The 17,812-nt window shown below is 44.3% G+C and overlaps 1 protein-coding gene across 1 annotated transcript; it reads left to right on the forward strand.

The window, feature by feature from the left end:
• Positions 1–15,293: 15,293 nt before the first annotated feature.
• Positions 15,294–17,797, forward strand: LOC127303502 (uncharacterized). Its single transcript, XM_051334230.2, has 8 exons — positions 15,294–15,642; positions 15,734–15,846; positions 16,032–16,081; positions 16,287–16,523; positions 16,664–16,813; positions 17,123–17,218; positions 17,309–17,329; positions 17,406–17,797. Exons 1-8 carry the CDS (start codon positions 15,383–15,385, stop codon positions 17,571–17,573), a joined length of 1,095 nt encoding a protein of 364 aa, XP_051190190.1. The 5' UTR covers positions 15,294–15,382; the 3' UTR covers positions 17,574–17,797.
• The last annotated feature ends 15 nt before the right edge of the window (positions 17,798–17,812 follow it).

Here is a 17,812-nt window from a genome sequence, read left to right on the forward strand (position 1 = left end):
CCATTAAGATGGACTCAGCAGTTTAAATGATGCGCTCATAAAGATGGGAGTTGAATAAAAAGAGAGCATCAAGAAGCAAATTCAAAACAAATTTAAGCCTAACATGCTTCCTATGAAAAGGAATCTTGTAAATAAACAAATTCAAGAAGCATAATGCAACAAGCATAGAGAGATAAAACAAGTGTAGCTTCAAGATTTTCAGTAAAAAGAGAGGTGTTTTAGTAACATGAAAATTTCTACAACAATATTTTCCTCTCTCATAATAATGTCCAGTAGCATCATGAGCAAACTCAACAATATAACTATCAAATGGAACATTCTTATCATGAGTCTCATGCATAAAATTATTACTCTCCACATAAGCATAATCAATTTTATTAGTTGTAGTGGGAGCAAATTCAACAAAGTAGCTATCATTATTATTCTCATCAAGTGTAGGAGGCATAGTATAATCATAATAAAATTTACTCTCCATAGTAGGTGGCACCAAAAGACCACTATCATTATAATCATCATAAATAGGAGGCAAAGTATCATCAAAGAAAATTTTCTCCTCAATGCTTGGGGGACTAAAAATATCAAGCTCATCAAAACCAGCTTCCCCAAGCTTAGATTCTTCCATAGCTTTAGAAATAATAGTGTTCATACTAATAATATTGCTACTAGCATGCAAATAAGGTTCAACGGGTTTTTTAATTTTCGCATCAAACAATCCATGTCTTAACTCGGGAAATAGCTTCAAAAGCTCACTGTTACTTTCCATTATGCTTAACTAGTGAAATAAAAACATGCATGATATTAAGTAAAGTAAAACAAGTAACTAATTTTTTTGTGTTTTTAATATGGGGATTGCAAACAAGACGGTAAATAAAGTAAATCTAGCAACTATTTTTTTGTATTTTGATATAATGCAGCAAACAAAGTACTAAATAAAATAAAGCAAGACAAAAACAAAGTAAAGAGATTGGATGTGGAGACTCCCCTTGCAGCGTGTTTTGATCTCCCTGGCAACGGCGCCAGAAAACAGTCTTGATACGCGTACAGCACGCGACCGTTGGGAACCCCAAGAGGAAGGTGTGATGCGTACAGCGGCAAGTTTTCCCTCAGTAAGAAACCAAGGTTTATCGAACCAGTAGGAGCCAAGAAGCACGTTGAAGGTTGATGGCAGCGAGATGTAGTGCGGCGCAACACCAGGGATTCCAGCGCCAACGTGGAACCTGCACAACACAACCAAAGTACTTTGCCCCAACGAAACAGTGAGGTTGTCAATCTCACCGGCTTGCTGTAACAAAGGATTAGATGTATAGTGTGGATGATGATTGTTTGCAGAGAACAGTAGAACAAGTATTGCAGTAGATTGTATTCGATGTAAAGAATGGACCGGGGTCCACAGTTCACTAGAGGTGTCTCTCCCATAAGATAAATAGCATGTTGGGTGAACAAATTACAGTTGGGCAATTGACAAATAGAGAGGGCATGACAATGCACATACATGATATGATGAGTATTGTGAGATTTAATTGGGCATTACGACAAAGTACATAGACCGCTATCCAGCATGCATCTATGCCTAAAAAGTCCACCTTCAGGTTATCATCCGAACCCCTTCCAGTATTAAGTTGCAAACAACAGACAATTGCATTAAGTATGGTGCGTAATGTAATCAACAACTACATCCTCGGACATAGCATCGATGTTTTATCCCTAGTGGCAACAGCACATCCACAACCTTAGAACTTTCTGTCACTATCCCAGATTTAATGGAGGCATGAACCCACTATCGAGCATAAATACTCCCTCTTGGAGTTAAGAGTAAAAACCTGGCCAGAGCCTCTACTAATAACGGAGAGCATGCAAGATTATAAACAACACATAGGTAATAGATTGATAATCAACATAACATAGTATTCTCTATCCATCGGATCCCAACAAACACAACATATAGCATTACAGATAGATGATCTTGATCATGTTAGGCAGCTCACAAGACCCGACAATGAAGCATAATGAGGAGAAGACAACCATCTAGCTGCTGCTATGGACCCATAGTCCAGGGGTGAACTACTCACTCATCACTCCGGAGGCGACCATGGCGGGGAAGAGTCCTCCAGGAGATGATTCCCCTCTCCGGCAGGGTGCCGGAGGTGATCTCCTGAATCCCCCGAGATAGGATTGGCGGCGGCGGCGTCTCTGGAAGGTTTTCCGTATCGTGGCTCTCGGTACTGGGGGTTTCGCGACGAAGACTATTTGTAGGCGGAAGGGTAGGTCAGGAGGCGTCACGGGGGCCCCACACGCTAGGGCCGCGCGGCCCCCCCCCCCCCTGGGCCACGCCGCCCTAGTGTGGCGGCGCCCCGTGGCCCCACTTCGTCTCTCCCTCGGACTTCTGGAAGCTTCGTGGCAAAATAGGCCCCTGGGCGTTGATTTCGTCCAATTCCGAGAATATTTCCTTACTAGGATTTCTGAAACCAAAAACAGCAGAAAAAGAAGCGGCTCTTCGGCATCTCATTAATAGGTTAGTGCCGGAAAATGCATAAATATGACATAAAGTATGCATAAAATATGTAGATATCATCAATAATGTGGCATGGAACATAAGAAATTATCGATACGTCGGAGACATATCAATGCCCTAGCTTGCCATCCTCTCTCCTTAGGGTTACTATGGGGCATTTAGTGTGAGAGGGGGCAGGGGAACCAGGTAGGGTAGTTTAGGGTAGATTAGAGTTGGGTAGATCACTATTTGAAATAGTGCCAAATAGTTCCATATTTGCAATTTGCAAATTTGTCTAATTTTTGAGTGAGTTCAAATGGTTGCAAGAATTGAATTGTGTGTGTTTAGTTAAGTTGTATTTGACCAGAGAGAGTGAGAGGTGGTGGTGGAATTGTTCAATTCAAAGAATTGCAAAAATCACTAAGTGTGAGATTGTTCCACTTAATAAGAAGTGTCAACTTTGGATGAGCATAGCAGTTGATCTAAAAAGAATTTGGCATGGTGATCTTTACAAAAAAGTGTTCACCTTGAGGTGCTCTTGAATGAGGTGCAAAGAGTTGACAAAGTTTATTTTGGAAAATTTGAATTGCAAGGGCTCAAAGTAGGGATTAGACTATAAATGGCAGATTTGACCATTATCATATGTGATCCAAATTTAAGTTTGAAAATCATTTGATTTGTGTTTCTTTGATTCCAAAAGTTGTAATAAGTGTTTAGTAACATTATTCAACTAATGGTGAAGACCAAACTAGTCTAGGGTCAAAATTTATAAAAATGGCATAAGCCATATGTGAGGGTTTTAGGGTTTTTCTTTTATTTGATTTCTTTCTCTTTTTGATTTATTTGGTTGGTGATCTTCACATGATCACATTAGGGTTTTAGAGTATAGCACATACACATAATAACAATCATCATGGCATATCACTCAAATGCACAAGTCCTATGCATGGCACTATATGCAATTTAAAAAGTTTTTGTTGGTTTGAAATTTTGCTTTTCTGAAATTCTTCTAACTTTCTTTTATTGAAATTTGGGATGTTACATTCAACTCATATTTTCAGAATACCCAATGCCACCTTGATAACCACCCAGTTACGAACTGGTGTTTGATGTCATCAAAGAATTCCACTGGTGCTAATGATTAACATTACTTCATGGTCGAAGGATTATGTTACTATGTATTTGAGAGCTTATAGCAAAACAAACTTAATGACTTGATCTTATGCTATGCTTAATATGGGTGTATGTCCATCACATCACTCCTAATGATATGATCTTGTTACTAATAACATCCAATGTTCATAATCAGGAAACCATGATCATCTATTAATTAACAAGCTAGTTGAATAAGAGGCCTAGGGATTCAGTTTTGTTTACAAAACACACATGTATTAATGTTTCCCGTTAAAACAATTATAGCATGGGATGCAAACATTTATCATAAACACAAAGATATAATAATAACCACTTTACTATTACCTCTTGGGCATATCTCCAACGGTCACCCACTTGCACTAGAGACAATAATCTAGTTTACATGGTAATATACCTAACACCCATGACATTCTCGTGTTGGTCATGTTTTTCTCTAGGGAGAGGTTTAGTCAACGGATCTTCCACATTCAGATCCGTGTGTACTTTGCAAATTTGTATGTCCCCTTCTTGGACATACTCACAAATAGAATGAAAAATTAGCTTGATATGCTTCATCTTCTTGTGTGACCTTGGCTCCTGCGCATTGACTATGGCACCCATGTTGTCACAATAGATTGCCAACGGGTCCAATGCACTAGGAACCACACCAAGCTCACTAATGAACTCCTTCATCCAAATCGCTTCTTGTGAAGGCTCTGAAGCAGCTATGTATTCTGATTCAGTTGAAGATTTTGCCATAACGTTTTGTTTGGCACTCCTCCAGCTCACTGCTGCACCATTCAAAATAAATGCGTATGCAGATTGTGAATTTGAGTCATCCAGATCGGTGTTCCAACTAGTATCGGTGTAACTGGTTGCAACGAGCTCTTTGTCACCTCCATAATAAAGAAACATATCCTTACTCCTCTTCAAGTACTTCAGGATATTCTTGACCGTTGTCCAGTGTTCCACTCCATGATCACTTTGATATATGTTGGTCAAACTAACAGCATGTGCGATATCCGGTCTTGTATATAGCATGGCATACATGATAGATCCTATGGCCGAGGCATAGGGGATTTCGCTCATCCTTTATCTTTCTTCTGTCGTAGCCGGACTTTGAGTTTTACTCAAGGTCTTACCTGGCAACATGGGCAAGAACTCTTTCTTGCTTTCATCCATTCTAAACCTATTTAGAACTTTCTCCAGGTCTCTATGAAAGCCCTATTAAACGTCTTGATCTATCTCTATAAATCTTGATGCCTACGTATGCTGCTTTGCCAAGATCCTTCATTGAAAAACTATTATTTAAATAGCATTTGACACTTTCAAGAAGTTCTATATCATTCCTGATCAACAATATGTCAACCACATATGGTACCAGGAATGCTACGGAGCTCCCACTCACTTTCTTTTAAATACAAGCTTCTTCATAAGTTTGTATAAATCCAAAGTTTTTGATAACCTTATCAAAACATTGATTCCAACTCCGGAATGCTTGTTTCAATCCATAAATGGAGCGCTGAAGTTTGCATACATTATTAGTATCTTTATGATCGACAAAACCCTTGGGTTGTAGCATATACAACTCTTCATCATTGTCACCATTAAGAAACTCCATTTTGACATCCATCTGCCAAATTTCATAATCGAAAAATGTTGCGATTGCTAACAAAATCCTCACAGAATTTAGCTTCCCTATGATGAGGACATCCCTACCACACTACCACCTCCGTCATTACCAAATGAAGATGAACCTACTGTGAAACTCAAGTCCAATGAAGTTAGGATTGGACCTATTACAAGAGCTCGTGCGAAGCTACTTAAACAACAGGTGAACTTGTTCCTAAACGATACTTTGATTGATGAGAACTTTATACTGCCTAAGTCTTGCTACTTATGTATCATCAGGTATGAAGAGGAGACAAGCATCGCACGAGGAGGAGAGGAGCAGCTGGACGTGAAGAAGGACGTGAAGCTGGACATGGAGCTGGACATGAAGATATCTCATGGACGCGCGAGGGAGGAGCTGGAGGCATGCGCGAGAGGAGAAGAAGAAGTCCAGGCCGGCCCAGCATCCGGTCAGACCGGCCGCCACGCCGGCGCGCCCGGTCCCTGGCCCGGTCCGACCGGGCGGCACGCCGGATCCGTCCGGCGCCAACCGGGCGCTACGCTGACGCCAACCGGGCGGGGTACTGAGCCACACGCCCCGCCACCCGGTCGCCATCCGGTCCCAGGCCCGGTCCAGACCGGACCGGCCGGTCCCAGGCCCGGTCGACCGGCCCCCAGACCGGCCGTGCCCGAGTCTGTCTCGACCAGATCTATTCTGGGTCGGTTATTTTCGTACTTTTTTGACCAAAGGTCGTCCCGGACGCCTATATAAGTGCCTAGGACGCCCCCTAGCTGATTTAGACCACATTTAAGATAAACCCTAGTTCTTAGTTGTTTGCTCTGCAAAACTATTGAATTCCCTACACCATATTGCTTGATATTGTGTAGATCTGAAAAGTCTTGTGTGATCTGTTGTTCCATTGGGAATTAGACGGTTGCAACTTACCGCTTCGTGGTCGGCGGCTACGTGCGCAAGTGTGTGGAGTTGCGAATATCTTGCAGGGTTGAGAGCTGTTGCATTGGCGACAGGGACCAATCGAGAGATCTCGTTGCGTCATACAAGTTATCATCCACTTCATCCAAGTTATCTCCGCTGCAATCACCCCGTGATCATCATCACTACCGTTGCTTACTGAGAAGATCGGGCCACCCCGTGTCATCTTGGTATCAGATTCTCGTGTTCCCTCGGTAAGCCATCCACAATCCACCCCATAGTTGAGTTGTGAGTGTTTCCTATCCAGAAAAAGCCCAATTTTTTTATTAGGGTTAGGGTTTGCCATAGCCTTAGATTGCACTAATTTCAAGTTTTAGTTGCTTTTTGTTGTTGTTTTTGCGTATCTTTTTCTTACATCTAGTATTGTTAGGGTTTGAGTCTCTATTATCATCTAGTTTCAGTTTTTGTTACTCCGAGTCCACATAGCGTACAGTGTGCTTGTTCCCAACCATAGACACAGCCTTTTGATATAAGTGACTAGGAACTTCCCTAGAAGAGACTAGTTTTACTGCTCGACAGGCTGCTCATTAGGGTTTCGGTGCTTTGCATATCTTGTTGGCCGTGTTATCAAGGAGTAGTGTCATAAAATCAAAAACAAAACAGAAAATTGAAAAGAAGCAAAAAGAGCTACATAGCTGCGTTACAAAAGAAAAATCCAAAAAGACAAAGTGTCAAGTGCTCGTAAGATCAAGTAAAGGCCTAGTTTACTTTTCTGCACCTGTAGTTGAGCAATCTTGTGCCTGTTTCGTTGAGCTTTGCTAGCGTCTCTCTAGTGCATTGCAACCTTTCCTCCATATAGTTGCATTGCCACATTTATCGCCTTGTGTGAGTATCATTGGTTGTCTACGGTCAGCGCTAGAGCTTGTTATTGGTGCAAATAGGTAGCCCACCTACAGCCCCACATATATCCTGATTTGCCGTGTGATTTGTTCTTATACCCTTGATATTCGCTTCGCAACATCCATGCACTAGTTGTCACTACAAGTGGTAAGCAACACTAATTCACTTTGGAGGGGTAAGATTTCCTTTTCTTATCAGTTTTGAGTGAGTTGTGAGAGTACCACCATATATTTTTGATTTAGTGCACTAACCTACTAATCATGTCTGCTAGTGATGAAAAAATTGTTAACCAGGAGAACAAGAACTCCGCGGATTTGATTACATGGAGGGAGTTTGAGGCTCTTCGTAATGAGATGCGACGTGAATTCTGCACTCGGGATGATGTGCTTAGGAGAGAGGTCCAAGAGATCAACCAAAAGCTGGATGCTACGAATGAGACCGTCACCGCAATTGGTGATCAAGTAACGGATATCCAGCGCAGTCTTCGAACTTTGACAATGTCTGTTGAGAACCTTACAAATCGATAGCAACAACAACATGAAGACGCTGATGAAGTACCTGGTTGTGGTGATCGTCCTCGTGGTTGGGCTCCGCTTGACCGCCATGGTCGTGGACATGATGAGGAAGATGGTTTGGGTAATCCTAAGTTTTCCATACCCAAGTTTGAAGGAGGAGCTGATGTTGAAGAATACCTCACTTGGGAGCTCAAGATTGAGAAGTTATGGAGTTTACATTCGCATTATACTGAAGATAGGAAGATAAAGCTTGCTTCTTCCGAATTTGATGGCTATGCATTGCGTTGGTGGGATGCACTAGTTCGTAATCGCCAGGAGGATGGTCAGCAGGCTATTGTTACATGGCGTGCTATGAAGGAAGCGATGAATTCTCGTTTTGTGCCCACTAATTATTTGTGTACAATATATGATAAGTTGACCTTATTGAGGCAAGGTGTGAAGACTGTTGACGAGTACTACATGGAGATGGAGTTGCTTATGCAGCGTGGCCGTGTCCGTGAGTCTCTAGAGATGACAATGCAGCGTTTTCTCAACGGATTGAAGTATGATATCAATGGCATTGTTCGTCACTATAGTTACACCAATATGAATCAATTGTTACATCATGCAAGGGAAGCTGAATCACAGTTGGCTGAAGAAGCAAAGGTGAAAGGTCGTGCTACGGGAGTTGGGCACTTCACACCCCGCGCGCCCCCATCTACGGCGCCGGTGCCTTCGACGCGCTCCGCCCCCTTACTCTACTCCGCCTAGCAAGCCGGTCTACAATGTGTCTAATACAAAGAAGTCCGAATCTGCTGCAAGTACGAGTGGCTCTAACATGTCTACTGCGCGCAACCGTGATATGGCTTGTCATACATGTGGTGGCAAAGGTCACTTCAGGAGAGATTGTCCTAACCGCAAAGTCATGATTATCAATGAGGACAATGAGTATGAGACTGGAGATGATGTTGATCATAATGCTCCATAAGATGATGACTATGACACTGATGGTGAAGATGCATATCCGTCTGATGCTGGCACCATTGTTGTGTCGCAGCGTGCTCTTAATGTGTTGCCTAGTGCATCTACTCAGCGCTGCAATTTGTTCCAAACAAAGGCTTTAGTTGGTCCTGACAAGGCTTGCAAGGTCATTATTGATGGCGGGAGTTGCCGCAATTTAGCAAACAAGGAGTTGTGTACCAAGCTTAAGTTGAAGTATCTACCGCACCCGCATCCATACTATATTCAGTGGTTGAGAGACAATGGTGAGATGAAGGTAAACCACATGGTGTGTGTTGAGTTTGCTATTGGACCGTATAAGGATTGCATTGACTTTGATGTGGTTCCTATGACGGTGTGTCACCTACTATTGGGTCGGCCTTGGCTATATGATCGTTCTGTGCAACACAATGGCCGTGCCAATACATATCACTTGGAGTTCAAGGGCAAGAAAATCAACTTACAACCTATGACACCACAGAAAATTGTCAATGAGTCTCGTCGGAAAGTTGAAGTTAACTTGGAGGATGCTTCTTTAGATAGGCGAGAGAATTGTAATGTTGTGAGTGATATAACGAAAAGTGAGAGAGTGAATTCCTTAGTCTCATTAGCCACCAAAGAAGACATGAGAGAATTTAGTGAGGATCCTACAGCCATGCCTCTTGTGCTCTTGTACAGGGGTACGGTTTTGGTTTCTAATGACACGAGCCCTCTTCCTCTTGGTGTTTCTAATGTTTTGCAGGAATTTGGCGACGTGTTTTCGGATGAGGTACCCGCAGGACTACCACCATTGCGAGGTATTGAGCATCAAATCGACTTTATTCCCGGAGCTTCGCTACCCAATCGGGCACCATATAGAACGAACCCCGAAGAGACGAAGGAGATACAGAAGCAAGTACAAGCGCTACTCGAGAAAGGTTATATCCACATAAGCCTTAGTCCTTGTGTTGTTCCTGTTATTTTAGTTCCTAAGAAAGATGGTACATGGCCTATGTGTGTAGATTGTAGAGCTATAAACAACATCACTATTCGATATCGTCACCCTATTCCCCGTTTAGAGGATATGCTAGATGAATTGAGTGGTGCTGCTGTGTTCTCTAAAATTGATTTGCGTAGTGGTTATCATCAAATTAGGATGAAAGAAGGGGATGAATGGAAAACAACCTTTAAAACAAAATTTGGTTTATATGAGTGGTTAGTGATGCCTTTTGGTTTGACTAATACACCTAGTACTTTCATGAGACTAATGAACCATGTATTGCGTGAATTTATTGGCAAATTTGTGGTTGTGTACTTTGATGACATATTAATCTACAGCCGCAATGAATCTGGTCATACTATACATATTCGACATGTTTTGCAAGTGTTGCGTGATAATAAACTCTATGGTAATCTTGAGAAGTGCACTTTTTGCGAAGACAAGGTCATATTTCTGGGTTATGTTGTCTCTCAGCATGGAGTAGAAGTAGATGTGTCTAAAACACTGTTCAAAAAAGCGTCCGATTCAACGATTAATCGCCCGATTAATCCCTATTCAGTGGTCACCGATTAGCCGATAAATTCATTTATCGTCCGATTAACTCATTTATCGCCCGATTAATCGTCCGATTTGTCTATTAATCGCTAATCGTCAGCCGACCGAGTTGAACCCGATAAGCGATTTTCTCAACATTGGTCTAAAATTGAGTGAGTCAAGTTAGAAGTTTTCATGGTCTAGCTGAGTTTTATAGAAGATTTGTGCCCAACTTTAGTACTATTGCTGCACCTTTGAATGACTTAACTAAAAAGGGTGTAATATTTGAGTGGGGCGCAGCCCAAGATCATGCTTTTGATGAACTGAAGAGATTGGTAACTTCTGCACCGTTGCTTGCACTTCCTGATTTCAATAAGAAATTTGAGATTGAATGTGATGCTAGTGGTATTGGAATTGGTGGTGTGTTGATGCAAGAGGGTCGTCCCATTGCATATTTTTCAGAGAAACTATCTGGTGCTAAGTTGAACTATCCTATATATGATAAAGAATTGTATGCTTTAATTAGAGTTCTTGAGGTTTGGCAACATTACTTGTGGCCAGAAGAATTTATCATACATTCTGATCATGAAGCTTTAAAATACCTGAAAGCTCAGTCTACTTTGCATAAGCATCTTGCCAAGTGGGTTGAGTTCATTGAGTCTTTTCCATACATTATTAAGCATAAGAAGGGAAAAGATAATATTGTTGCTGATGCTCTATCTAGGAAGAATATGCTGTTAACTCAACTTGATGTTAAAATTCCTAGATTTGAAGTACTATGTGATTTGTATGCCACTGATCATGATTTTGCTGAACCATATCGCTTATGTGCTCTTGGTAAAGCATGGAAAAAATATCACATACATGATGGGTTCTTGTTTAGAGTTAACAAACTATGTGTTCCAGAATCGTCTGTGTGTTTGCTTTTATTGCAGGAATCACATGCTGGAGGTTTGATGGTCACTTTGGGCGTGAGAAGACGCTACTCATGCTAGCTGACCACTTTTATTGGCCAAAGATGAGGCGGGATGTGGACATGTATGTGAAGAGATGCATTACTTGCAACAAGTCCAAGTCCAAGCTGAAGCCTCACGGTTTGTATACTCCTTTACCGGCACCTACTACACCATGGGAGGATATAAGTATGGATTTTGTGTTGGGTTTTCCGCGTACTAAAAGAGGCCATGATTCTATATTTGTGGTAGTGGACAGATTTTCTAAAATGTCACACTTTATTGACTGCCACAAAAGCGACGATGCGTCGCATATTGCTAACCTATTTTTCAGGGAGGTTGTACGTCTACATGGAGTCCCGAAGACTATTGTTTCTGATCGTGACGTGAAGTTTATGAGCTACTTCTGGAAGACGTTGTGGAGAAAGCTGGGGACGAAGCTACTGTTCAGTACTACTTGTCATCCCCAAACTGATGGTCAAACTGAAGTGGTGAATAGAACATTGTCACAATTGTTGAGATCCATGATCAAGAATAATTTGAAGGAGTGGGAAGAGTGTTTGCCGCATGTGGAGTTTGCTTACAACAGGGCGGTACATTCTACCACGGAGCTATGTCCTTTTGAGGTGGTGTCTGGTTTCAAACCCATTACTCCACTTGACTTGTTGCCTTTACCCATACATGAGAGAGTTAATCTGGAGGCATCCAAGAGGGCAGATTTTGTGACGAAAGATCCATATGAAGACTAAAGAGTTGATAGAGAAGAAAGGCAAGAGCAATGCTGCAAGGATGAACAAGAAGCGTAAGGAGATGTTGTTCAAGCCTGGTGATATGGTCTGGGTACATTTTCGCAAGGAAAGGTTCCCGAAGCTGCGGAAGTCTAAATTGAAGCCTCGTGGTGCTGGTCCTTACAAAGTGCTTGCCAAGATCAATGATAATGCATACTCGATAGATCTTCCAGTTGATGAGTTTGGTGTCAGTAATTCTTTCAATGTTGCTGATTTGACACCATATGACGGAGAAGACCTTGGAGCGTCGGGGTCGACGCCTTTTGAAGGGGGGATATGATGAGGACATCCCTACGACACTACCACCTTCGTCATTACCAAATGAAGATGAACCTGCTGTGAAGCTCAAGTCCAATGAAGTTAGGATTGGACCTATTACAAGAGCTCGTGTGAAGCTACTTAAACAACAGGTGAACTTGTTCCTAAACGATACTTTGATTGATGAGAACTTTATACTGCCTAAGTCTTGCTACTTATGTATCATCAGGTATGAAGAGGAGACAAGCATCGCACGAGGAGGAGAGGAGAAGCTGGACGTGAAGAAGGACATGAAGCTGGACATGGAGCTGGACATGAAGATATCTCATGGACGCGGGAGGGAGGAGCTGGAGGCATGCGCGAGAGGAGAAGAAGAAGAAGTCCAGGCCGGCCTAGCATCCGATCAGACCGGCCGGCGCGCCCGGTCCCTGGCCCGGTCCGACCGGGCGGCACGCCGGATCCGGCCCGGCGCCAACCGGGCGCTACGCTGACGCCAACCGGACGGGGTACTGAGCCACACGTCCCGCCACCCGATCGCCATCCGGTCCCTGGCCCGGTCCAGACCGGCCGTGTCCGAGTCTGTCTCGACCAGATCTATTCTGGGTCGGTTATTTTCGTACTTTTTTGACTAGAGGTCGTCCCGGACGCCTATATAAGTGTCCAGGACGCCCCCCTACCTGCTTTAGACCACGTTTAAGATAAACCCTAGTTCTTAGTTGTTTGCTCTGCAAACTATTGAATTCCCTATACCATATTGCTTGATATTGTGTAGATCTAAAAAGTCTTGTGTGATCTAATATTCCATTGGGAATTAGGCGGTTGCAACTTACCGTTTCGTGATCGGCGGCTATGTGCGCAAGTGTGTGGAGTTGCGAATATCTTGCAGGGTTGAGAGCTGTTGCATTGGCGACAGGGACCAATCGAGAGATCTCGTTGCGTCATACAAGTTATCATCCATTTCATCCAAGTTATCTCCGCTGCAATCACCCCGTGATCATCATCACTACCGTTGCTTACTGAGAAGATCGGACCATCCCGTATCACGCTACATGTGAGAAAGTCTCATCATAGTCAACTCCTTAAATTTGTCGGAACCATTTCGCGACAAGTCGAGCTTCCTAGATGGTTATGTTACCACCAGCGTCTGTTTTCTTTTTGAAAATACATTCGTTCTCGATAGCCTTGCGGCCGTCAGGTAGGTCCACCAATCTTGTTCGGTTCTTTTTGATTGGATTTTATCATAGATCTTGTTCATTTGTTTGTTCTATGAAGTATGTAAATCCTCTTTCCCGGTCGGAGAGTGTATGAATCTTGTATCTAACTTCAATATTTTATGAATATTATTTTAGATCGGCTAATTGTATGAATATTGTTGGACATATTGTGAAAAAGTTCATATGAAATATTGTAGGAAAATGCTTCTGTTCCCCCGGGGGATCGCGTCCCTGATCCTCCGCCTAGGTAGCACTCTGCGTGTCCTCTCGTACGTGGGACACATCTGCATAGGGGGACCCACCACGTGAGCTATCTTCTCCCCTTTCTTCTCTGACTGGTTCTCCTTCACCCCACTTTTCCCCTTTGTTTCTCTCATCTCACAGATCCGCCATGGATCTCTTGGCCCACCGCCCCCCATGGTGCTCGCCTGCTGCACCAAGAGCCCCAAAATCGAGCTCTATGCCGACGCCTCCACGTATTTCTCCGTGCCCCGCAAGCTCGAGCGCTAGCTCACCGCCTCCTCGTCCTGCGCTTGTCATCGTCGCGAACGACGCACGTGGTGCTATGGGGGCAGCGCTGCTGCTGGTGAGGCTGTAGGTGGCGGGGCGGCGTTGCTGCTTTGGTGGTCGGAGCTGCTGCGAGTGGTTGTCGGCGGTGGTTGCTGCGTGCGACGGCCGACCTTGCTACCATGGGCGGCCATACTTGCTACATGGGGCAACCGGCGTTGCTACAAAATGAGGCCTGGATGCTACCATGGCGCGGCGGCGTTCCTTCCAGTAGACGACGGCATTGCTACAAAGGGTGCCCGGCGTTGCTACCATGGCGCGGCGGCGCTGCTACAAGGGGCGGCGGACCTTGCTACAGAGGGCAGATGGCTTTGCTGCAAGGGGCTACCTCAGGGGTGCGGTGGTGCTACAGGGGCTAGCGGCGTTGCTGTTTCGGTGGACAGCGAAGCTACTTCACCGGCGACGTCGCGTCGGGTTTCTCCGACGACCGCCATGGCAGGCGCAGGGCATGCGCGGCGCGAGGGGGAAGATGCTGCATCACTTCTCCGGCGGCGCTCGCGACGAGGTTCTCCGGCGACGCCCGCGACAAGCTCTCCGGCGACGGTTGTGGCTCACGGCAGGAGCTGGGGCGGCGGAATAGAGGAGCTGCATGGCGGCGCCATGTGCGGGGGTTACAGGAGACTGGCGCTGCCAAGTCGTGGGGTGTGTTTTTTTCTTCTTTATTGCTGCTCTGGCGTTGACCGTCTGTGGACGGTTTCGATCACCCATCGTGTGGCTGGCGACCCGGGGGATCGGAGGATTTGATCCCCCGGGGACGCTCAGCACGCCCCAATATTGTATGACTTTTGGACGAATAGTGCTGAAACATGCTTGAGTTTGTTACGGATTTGGGAGGAACTTTATGAATCAAGTGTGAATGATGTGATGCTTTTTTTATGAACCGATATTTGTATGGAACAAGTTTTATTATGATTCTTGGAAGAAACCTATACAGAACTTGTATGAATATTCTTTATATTATGTGAAAAAACTTTGAGATATTTGTGTCAAACTAGTATGAATTTTTTTGATTTTTTTAAAAAGAAAAATAGCATGAAAAATTGTTGAAAAATCACTGAAGAATTATTTTAGTTGATAGGAAAAGGTAATTGTAAGTTTCTCGATGACAAAGAGAAACAAAGATGAAACGTGAAATAGCCTGAAAATCTAAGGGTTGGTTCATAAAATGGTTGGGTAGAAGGGAAGATCCCGACTATAAGATTATTTTGCACGAATCTCCAGGATTTGGATAGCTATGATAATGTCGGGGGCCTTATTAGGTGGCGCATTTCTCGCTTGGATTGCACTATTGTGGTGATGACCGTGCTCACAGCTCACCCCGGGTACGAAAACAAAACTGAAAAACTAGACATGCCACGAGGCATCCAACGTGTCAGAACTCTATTGGCTGCAGAGTCTCCCTGCAGATAGCAACACAATCCCAAGCGCCAGTCGAAGGCGGCCACCACCCCGGCCACACGAGGGAGCCCCGGTACGGCCAGAGGGCAAAACCACCGTGTAACATTTCCGAGAGAAGGGCCCCCAAAATGGCAGGCATCCTCGCTCGCGCCGGCACCACCGCCGGCCTCCGGCGGCATCAACAAGAAACCAGCTGGGGCGGCCGTCGGCGCCGTCTCAGCAGTGCGGTCGTCGTCGCGGCCGTGACCGGGGCCGCGCCGCAGGAGGGAGCGCTGGAGCGGCCAGCGTGGTCCGGGGAGACCCCGGTGTCGCGGCTCGTCGCCGCTCTCATCGCCTTCAAGCCGCTCTACTCCCTCATGAAACTCGCCTCCCGCGAGGTCATCATCAGGTAGGCGCGCACGCCACTACTTGTTGGGTTTTCCGTCAGCAATGTGGTGGCGGTGGTGGATATGGTGACGAAGCCATGGATGATTGTCCAGGACGGCGGAGAAGTCCAACATCCCGTGGAGGGAGATGACGAAGAAGGTGCTGGAGTCGGACGTGTACGAGGTGTTCGAGAGAATAAGAGACCCCAATATCGTCTACCCTGACTGTGAGTTCATCACTGCCACCCTTATTTTTCTTCATCAGCTGATTTGTATCAATCGCATCACCTTTACAGCCCGAAGATTATTACCATTATATTCCTACAACTTCATGCTCTGGTTCAATGATTTGACCGACCACAATGTTGAAATCTCAAAGAAACAGATGCATTAACGCCCTTATCTTGAGCAGATTATTTGAGCCCATTCCACGCCTACGACGAGGGGAACCTATCATGGCTGGTAATTGTTTGTCCCCTCTATTCTCTCTGCACATACGATCATTCTAATCCATTGAGTTGTAAGTTGTTGAGCTTCGGTTGAGTTTTGGTGGATATTCCGTCGCCATTCTACATATGTTCCAGAAGACATGCAGTTTATCTGTTCAACTGCAATTTGAACGGTCTGAGCTCGTGTTTCTCGCTCGTGCTAATCATGAACGACGCAGGCTGCAGCTGAGGCCGAGGCTGCAACCTTGTCGATTGCAAAGAGGGCTATACCGGAGGCTACTACGATCCAAGAAGCAAACAATATAGTACGCGGAAACTGGATGAATGCGATTGAGGAGCATCACCTCAAGTACTCGGGGAGGAACTGTCAGATCAATGACATTTTGGACATTGGCTGCTCTGTTGGAGTAAGCACCAGATACCTGGCTGAGAGGTTCCCTTCGGCTAAAGCTGTTGTAAGTGCTTAAACCTGCTCAAGAACATTCTCTGTCCGATCTCCATTATTGATCTTCCTAGCTATCTTTCTGCATATGGATGATGCTTGATTTTTCTAAACGCAATAGCTGATTTACAACTTGTATTTCAAATGATCAAGGGACTAGATCTATCACCCTACTTCCTCGCCGTTGCAGCACAAAAGGAAGAACAGCTGTCTCGGCAAAATCCTATTCGTTGGGTTCATGCAAACGGCGAAGCAACTGGGTTGCCCTCGGATTCATTTGATGTTGTCTCCCTTGCATATGTGGTAATTTCTATCAGACCAAATTATTGGACAGTTCATATATGCCTATAATTAGCTCTTTTATTGGACAGTTCCATGCTCTTTTAGAGGAAGATAGAAACTGAAAATGTTGAGGTGGCAAAACAACAGTTTTGATTATGGAGTTCAGTTACATGAGTGCGCTAGCCACTCAGAAAAAAATAAATTACACAGGAAACTAGCACTCAGTAAATGGAAGTCAGCTTTTATCAAGAAAGCATTATTAAGGTAGTGAAAAATGGATATTCGAAAACCACAATAATGCTGCAATTCTACTTCTACAAATATCTGCAGTGCCACGAGTGTCCAGCACGAGCAATAATCGGATTAGCGAAGGAAGCATTCAGACTACTTCGCCCAGGAGGGACCATCGCTTTAACAGATAACTCAGTAAGATTTCCCTACATTGTGTGCCTGATAACATAAATATTTTGAAAAGGTTCAACTATCTAACTCCAGTTCGTTTTGTACTCATGGCAGCCAAAATCAAAAGTACTTCAGGTAATCTTGAGCAGAATGTACTGTTCCTCACCTGGTTCTCACATCGACTGATACTAATAAGCTATTACCATTTCAGGAACTATCACCCGTTTTGTTCACTCTGATGAAGAGCACTGAACCATTTCTTGATGAGTACTACATGCTGGATTTGGAGAAGGCGCTGAGCCAAGCCGGCTTCGTCAATGTCCATTCCATTCTGACAGACCCCAGGCATAGAACAGTCACTGCTACTGTGCCCTACTGACTGGATTTCGAATGGAGTCTGCCCGATCACTATGTTTTGGAAAAGCAAAATTTTGTGACCTCTTTATTCAATACTTGGCTAGTTCAAACAGACAAAAATGCTTAGTGGCTTGTACAACTGACCTTGTATGATGAACTGAAGGGCCTACCACTACTGCAGTTGCATACTTATATGGATTGATCAATGCTAGGGCCAGCTTGTTAATCAGCTGGTTAACCCCTTAACTTCACTTGTTAATC

The sequence above is a fragment of the Lolium perenne genome, chromosome 1, assembly GCF_019359855.2.
Source record: "Lolium perenne isolate Kyuss_39 chromosome 1, Kyuss_2.0, whole genome shotgun sequence".
NCBI lineage: Eukaryota > Viridiplantae > Streptophyta > Magnoliopsida > Poales > Poaceae > Lolium > Lolium perenne.